The sequence below is a fragment of the Ixodes scapularis genome, unplaced genomic scaffold (assembly GCF_016920785.2).
Source record: "Ixodes scapularis isolate PalLabHiFi unplaced genomic scaffold, ASM1692078v2 PGA_scaffold1__304_contigs__length_218370807, whole genome shotgun sequence".
Taxonomy (NCBI): Eukaryota; Metazoa; Arthropoda; class Arachnida; order Ixodida; family Ixodidae; genus Ixodes; species Ixodes scapularis.
In genome coordinates this window covers 195,906,672-195,913,872 of record NW_024609846.1, presented here as the reverse complement: position 1 = coordinate 195,913,872, position 7,201 = coordinate 195,906,672, and the positions used below count along the sequence as shown (strand labels likewise).

The 7,201-nt window shown below is 44.9% G+C and overlaps 1 protein-coding gene across 1 annotated transcript; it reads right to left on the bottom strand.

Moving 5' to 3' along the window:
- Positions 1–5,060: 5,060 nt before the first annotated feature.
- On the bottom strand, positions 5,061–6,049 carry LOC115313277. Its single transcript, XM_040217342.3, has 2 exons — positions 5,989–6,049; positions 5,061–5,845 (listed from the first exon to the last, which is right to left on the bottom strand). The coding sequence occupies exons 1-2, from the start codon at positions 6,047–6,049 to the stop codon at positions 5,061–5,063; spliced, it is 846 nt and encodes a 281-aa protein (XP_040073276.1).
- Between the last annotated feature and the right edge of the window lie 1,152 nt (positions 6,050–7,201).

Sequence of the window (7,201 nt, the reverse complement as noted above, 5' to 3'; positions counted from 1 at the left end):
TTCTTCTTTTTTTTTTTACTAAGGTGAGCTCTGCTCAATAATATAGCTAAAATGGCTGATGTTATTGAAAAGAAATGGTTAAAGTGCAGGCGAGCTGGTGGTTGAAACCTGGGACTGTATTCAAAAAAGGAAAAAAAAAATTAGGAGATAGAAAAAAAGGGACAGGCAACGTCTCATTTTTATTCCACCTTTGTGCTAAATTACATCGGTGTACTTTAACCCTTTAACCCCCAGGTCCGAGCTGTGCTCGTCATTAGAGTTTGCACAAATATCGCCAATGACAAGTCACACTTGTCCACCCTCATGCTGTGCCGCTCTCTGTGCCAAAGACAAGTTACGGTGAAAAATTGGTTTCGGTTTCTATTTTTAACACAAGGAGGCGGTAGAAGTAGTCATGCAAAACTATCGATAAATTGACTATCGATACTATCGATAGTGTTTCCAAAACTATCGATAGTGTCTGAGAACTATTGATAGTCGACTATCGATAGATAGTTTTCCAATAGTCGACTATCGATCGTACTATCGATAGTTTTTTTACTATATTGGCGACTAACAATACTATCGATAGTTTTTCACCACTATAGTCCGTTACAACTCAAGAAGGTAGGGCGAGGGTAAGATGGGCTGGGGAGGGGAAAGCAGACGGAACGCCAAAGAGAGAGGGAGGTTTCCCCATCTCTTCTCCAGCGTTCCGTCTGCTTCCTCCTCCCCGGCCCCTCTACCGCTCACCTCCGCTTCTCCTGCCCTCGCCCAAACCCCCAAACTCCCGTCTTCCTCATCACTGAAAGCTGAACGAAAGCTGGGATGGTAAGTGCCTAAGCTAGTTGGTGTCCCACTTGAAAAAAAAAAAAAAAATAAATAAATAAAGCAATAAAAAGAGAAGAGGGAGCGACGCATACTACTGGTGTCGCAAAGCTATTGATAGTAAATCGTCGACAGTACCGTCGATAGGTTTACGATAGTCGACTATCGATAGTTTTCCGATAGACGATTAACGATAGTTTTCCGATAGTCGACTATCAATAGTTTTTATTACCGATAGTCAGATTTCTGGCGACTATCGATAGTGCTATCGACAGTTTTGCATCACTATAGTCCGTTACAACTCAAGAAGGTAGGGCAGGGTTAGACGGGCCAGGGAGGAGAAGCAGACGGAACGCTAAAGAGAGAAGGAGATTTCCCCATCTCTTCTCCAGCGTTCCGTCCGCTTCATCCTCCCCGGCCCGTCTTACCCTCGCCCTACCGCTCGCCTCCCCTACTCCTGTCCTCGCCCAAACTCCCGTCTTCCGCATCACTGAAAGCTGAAAGAAAGTTGGGATGGTAAGTGCCTGGGCTAGTGGGCGTCCCATTTGAAAAAAAAAAAAATAAATAAATACAGCGATAAAAAGAGGGAGCGACGCAAACTACTAGTGTCGCACAACTATCGATAGTAAATCGTCGACAGTACCATCGATAGTCGACTATTGGTAGTACTATCGATAGTTTTTCGATAGTCTACTATCGATAGTTTTTTTACTTTCGATAGTCAGATTTCTGGCGACTATCGATATTACTATCGATAGTTTTGCATTACTAGGTAGAAGTCCAGAAAAAAAAAAGTGTTTTGCACCTTTGCAATATGTTTAGCCTCAAAACGGTAATTTAAAAATGGTGGCATGCATAAGGAATGCTGGTGGCGGTGATGTAAAAGAACAGTTTCTTGCAGCAGTTCAGACAGCAGCGATGCTGAAGACCTCGAATTTGTCTCCCAAAGTTAGTCTCACATTGCTCTTGAAGACAAGGCGGCCTCAGATGACGACAAGAGCGGCCACGATAATGTGCTTCTGAAGACTTCAGATTAAGTAGGTTGACTCCTTTCACAGGAGGTAGAAAAGGTTGCGGGTAAACGCATAGGAATCTTGCCTGTGAATGTCAAGAAAGTGATGCTTATAATATTCCTTTGGCATATAAGTTCTGATACATAGGTCAAACTGGATGTTATGTTAATGAGAAAATCATGGAGCACCAAAAAGTGTGCTCTCCTGCAGTCCCCAAGTTCAGAAACTGTAGAACATTTACAAGTTTGCAACAATTGTCCACCACGGTGACTGGCCACCACGGTGATAAGCCGAGAGAGAGATCACTTTAAATGCGTAGTAAAAGAAACTCTTAGTATTGGTTCTGCTGAAAATTGTGTAAGTGTCTCGATGATAGTGATTGACAAGCAAGTACAAACGTTTCTCCTTTTTTGTCAGTTTGTTGACTTTGGCACATGTGGAAGCATCGAGGGCATTTCTTCTTATGTTTGCCCTTGCTGACAGTCTGGAGGTGTGACTTGGTGCGAGGGTTCTTGGCGTTGACTGCGGTGTACCGGTGTAAAAGGGTGTGGGTTTAGAATAAACCTTCAGCAGTGTTCGAGACGTTCTGTGTGTGTCGTCCTCTTTTTCATGTCCTTTTCCCTTCCGGTGTTTCAGGTTTTCGTTATGTCTGCAATTGACCAGATTTCCTGTACTTTTACTCCCCTCTCAGTTACCACTTTTTAAAATGCAGGCAATTGGATTTCATCTAATGTGTTAAGAACTATCCTATGCACACAATGATGACTTACATGATTATGCTTCCTGTGGCAGATCCTCATGCTTGTGGTCGCCAGTGGTCACTCCCTCTTGGCTCACAAAAAAAAAATGAAACCGTGATTACAGGCACTTATTAGCAAGAAAACCATTATATCCTAAAGCATAGGGGTCGCATACTAAAAAGAAGTTGGCACATCGCGGGAACTGCAACTTTTACATTTCCGTGCAATAATATGCAAAATACAAAATAACCATGTAACAGGCAATTCAAGGTATTATGGTTGTGAGCATCAATTTGAAATTAAATTGCAAGCTCTTGCTGTTAAAACACTTTTCCAATTAAGGTCAGCTGATAGCATAAGCCACCTGTTGGAGAATGGCAAGGGATGCCCCTCTTGCCTTTAGCTCGAGCACCTCTTGACATTCTCCAAGGCGGAAAGAGCTGCACATTCTTGTGCAGCAATATTTAAAATAAAAGATCACCGGTTGCAGCAAGGGGGACACTGAATTAATGGGTGTGTCGAGGCACTATGATAGCAGGTTAAATTAAATAGAAAACCTTTCCAGAATTTGAAAATAAAACACTGTTACGATTAACGTCAGCCTATGACAGAAGCCGACTGTTGGAGAATGGCAAGGGATGCCCCTCTTGCCTTTAGCTCGAGCATTTCTTGACATTCTCCAAAGCAGAAAAAGCTGCAAGTTCTTGTGCAGCAATGTTTAAAATTAAGAACAGTGCTGGTTTCAGCGAGGGGGACGCTTACGAACGAACATTTCGAGGCGCTATGGTTACCCCTTAATTTAAAGACAACCCTTCCGCCTAAACCGAAATAAAATTGCCAATCCCTGGTTGTTAAAAGAGTGTTACAATTAAGGTCAGCGTATAATACCTCACCGAACCTAACCTGTTGGAAGATGGTAAGAGATGCCCCTCTTGCCTTTAGCTCGAGCATCTCTTGACATTTTCCAAGGTGGAAAGAAATCCAAGCTGTCAAACACACCATCCCTTTTAGCAAGAGGAACACTGCCCCTTTTTTTGTAGTCCAAATGTCACGACTACTGATAAGCAAAGTAGTCATGGTCCTTGAGGGCCAGCACAGACATGCTCGGAACATCCACAGGAAGCTGAGCGGATGCTGCTCTCCCTGTAGGAACTTGTCTGGCTACAAGGCCCTCCATGATGTGCTGCTACTCCAATCTGGTGGGAGGTTTGCCGTGCATGGGACCAGAGCCAGGGCGTTTCTTTTTGGTGGGAAAGTACCGTGCTTGTTTCTCCATCCTTTTGTTGTGCGGGATTACCCTAGGTTTTAAAGAAGTCTCATCTGGAGGAGAAGTCTTATCTGGAGCAGAGTCAAGTAATTTTTGGGCCTTGGTAAAGTATTTCAACACCAAGGAGCTTGAAGAGCTTGGCAATTCCTTTCTGGAGAAGGACTCGTTCAGTCCACTCAGTGCTAAACGTATCTCGTCCCCTGAATTTGGTTGAGTCTTCTGAATTCCTACCTCAATACTCTGCCGAATATCATCCAAGAGAGTCTGTGGCTCATCATCCAACGTAAAGCCTGTTGTCTCACGTGTAGTTGATGGCATTTCTACATCTGGCTCGGTGTCAACCTCCTCCACGGTCGTCGCATGAAGCCCCAGGTAAGCTACGGCGTGAATGTGCTTGCACATTGACGCTGAAATCAGGCTGTCATTGCAAGTGCACTTGTAACTGTCGATACAGATGTCACAGTCCTTGCAGCGAAGCACGCAACTCTGGCAGGGATCGCCCTTCTCAACATGGTAGCTTCTCTCTGCCTGGGACTGGGACTTTACAAGCCAGCCATTGCCATTTTGCAGCTGTTCTACATCTGATGCAGGAATTTTGATCCCCTCCTGGTGCCTACGAAAAAGGGCTGCATCATGCCGATTTGTTTTTCCTTTTACGAGCGACTTGAGACGCTTGTAGAGGCGGTCACGGGTCAGTTCGAAGAGGATCATCAACAGCTTGTCGAGCCTCTGGTTGTGGGTTCCATGCATGTAGTGTGACTTCAGGTCCTTGTGCATTGCCTCCAAGTGGTTGTTAGTATTAAAAGGAATGCCCTTTCTGAAGCAGAGTGCCCACTGTAGTGCTCTGCCACCATAGTAGCGCTCAAAGTACTGAAGAAACTCCTGTACTTGTTGAATTAGTTTCGGATCAGCCTCTTCACTTAGTTTCTGACAGAGAAAGCCTGTCAGACCTTCTTGGAATTTAGCCTCATCTTTGCAATTTCTCAGCGCCCGCAACTCGTCGCGAAGACGGTCACGGGTTTGCTTATCTTGGACTAACTGCAACTTCTGAGTCCAGTTGCGGTTTACGTGCCAGGAGCAAAGCATCCGGTGTTGGGCAGGGCCCATCACTTCCTCCCATGCATTACCATAAGCGGCAGCATCATCAGAGATAAATGCTTCGCATTCGAGGTTGCCAATTTTTTCCTTTATGGCTTTAAAGAAGCGTTTCATAGTCTCGGTGTCTAGTTTTTTTTAGATCAAATATGCACATGGCATGCCTAATTGATCTTCTGCGACTGTCATGAGAGTCGTCAGGTGCAGATTGTGGCCATTTGTATTATGAGTGGAGTCAATGCACAAGAACTTGGGGCCCAGCTTTGTGAGGAGTTCTTTCTGAGGGACAGTCATCAGGGCAAGCTCAAAGGTCTCTTTTTCATTTCCTTCCTCCATATCAAAGTACAGCACTGGGGAATCTGACTGTTTGTTCAGTTCCTCCACCCACATTGAGACGCTTTTAAACTGATTCTTGTGCCGTCGCTCTTTCGTCAGAATTTCATGCTTGACGGAGATGTTGCCAATGTCTTTCATTGAGAGCAAATGAAGCCTGCCCATCTCACTGCCAGCGGAAGAACGTGCATCTACCAGAACTTTACGGGCGGGAATGCCTTGCTTTAGTTTATCAGCTAAAGCCTCCTTCTCAGTCATGGAGAGGCGCTGGTGCTTCAGTTCCTTCGGGTGGCCGTAATGTTCTGCCTGGTACTCTACTGTCACCTTGCCATCTTTCTCTGTTACTCGAATTGTGGCCAAGCATTCCACATTAGTCTTACAACTGCCCTGGGTTTTCAGTTGTCTTTTACCTTGGCTCGTGCTCTGAAACGATCCAGAGCGGTGGCAGTAGTAATACCTCTTCAGGACATTACCTGGTCGTTTTTTGGGTCCGTTGCGGAGAACGAAGTGAGCATGCTCTCTGCCTTCTTCAGCCTCCCTCCAGTCACTGAATTCTGGCAGGCAGAGAAGAAAGCTTAAAAGGAAATGGCCTGAATGAAGAGTAGTACATCAGTTACATCACATACTTCCCTGCTTCAAAACATGCTTCCTGTTTATTTCACTAAATATACACCCTAATCAGACTTAGCTGTAGCATGCGGTCCATGGTTTTCTTCCTGCTCCCAATGCCCACATAGCAGGTGCACTCCAAAACACTGCACAGTCTGCAAAGACAGGTCCACTGGACCCCACATGTGTGGTGTCTGCAAGTGCACCTGCTATGTGAGTGATAGGAGGGCAGAAAAACCAGAAACCGAAATGTGTTTTGTATAGTCATAAGTTCAATGCAAGTGCACACAGCATCGGACAGAGCGCAAGTTTCTATGGCTCTGTGTCGACTGCGCATCTTTCACAAAACATAATGAATCTTCGGTTCACAAAACACCAAGAATTTTATTCACGAATCGAATTAACCGAGAGATTACTATTTGATTTGTATTCAGATATTAAAGTATTCATACACCCCTAGAAAAGAGTCAAGTCTCATTATAGTGGCAGTCACAAGAGCAGCTGAGAAACCCTAGTGCAGTGGTTCTCAAATGGGGGTCCGCGGACCCTTAGGGGTCCGGGAAGACATTCTAGGGGTCCGCAAAGCCCTGCCTCATCAGTCAAGCCCGGCAATAAAAGTTGTCTTTTTTCAGATCGAGAAGTAATTTTTCCATTTTCGGGCTGGTTTTCTTGTGTGTATGTCAATAAGAGGAGTCTACTTCACACTAGCCCTTAGTCAAATCCATTTATCATGTCATTATATTTAACCTATACATTCCCCACCCCCTCACCACGCAAAAGGGGTCCTCCATTATCTCAGCTGATCCACAAGGGGTCCACGCAACATCAATGGTTGAGAACCACTGCCCTAGTGTGTTGGTACCACATACCCTGTAGGCATGAGATATATGCTTACCATAAAATTCCAAGAGATGCCCCAGCCCTGAAAGGTAACCCACCCCTGTTTTTGGCTCTATTTGCTGTTTTCTTTTAGTTAGCTATGGGGATATAATGAACCATTACCGACTGGCAAGTAAAGCCATCATTGCTTCACACTGAAAGTCGGCCCACTCCTTATTTTCACCCATTTGTTATTGATTTTAGATGGGCTATCTTTCGAGTATAAGGGTAACGCTATGACCCCTCTGGTCCACACCTCAGATAGCCGTCCTTCCATCATACATACCTGCGGCAACGGCGAAAGCCGCTACAATTAGGTGTGCCAGGTTTGTGCTTAAGCTTTTGTACTAACCGCAAGTTTAGCGCCAGTGCACGAGAAGAAGCGCTACCTTAAGGAATAAAAATTTACATTTGATTTTGTCTTAGAAAGGGCTCAGACGTTGATTCAACTCTTTCTC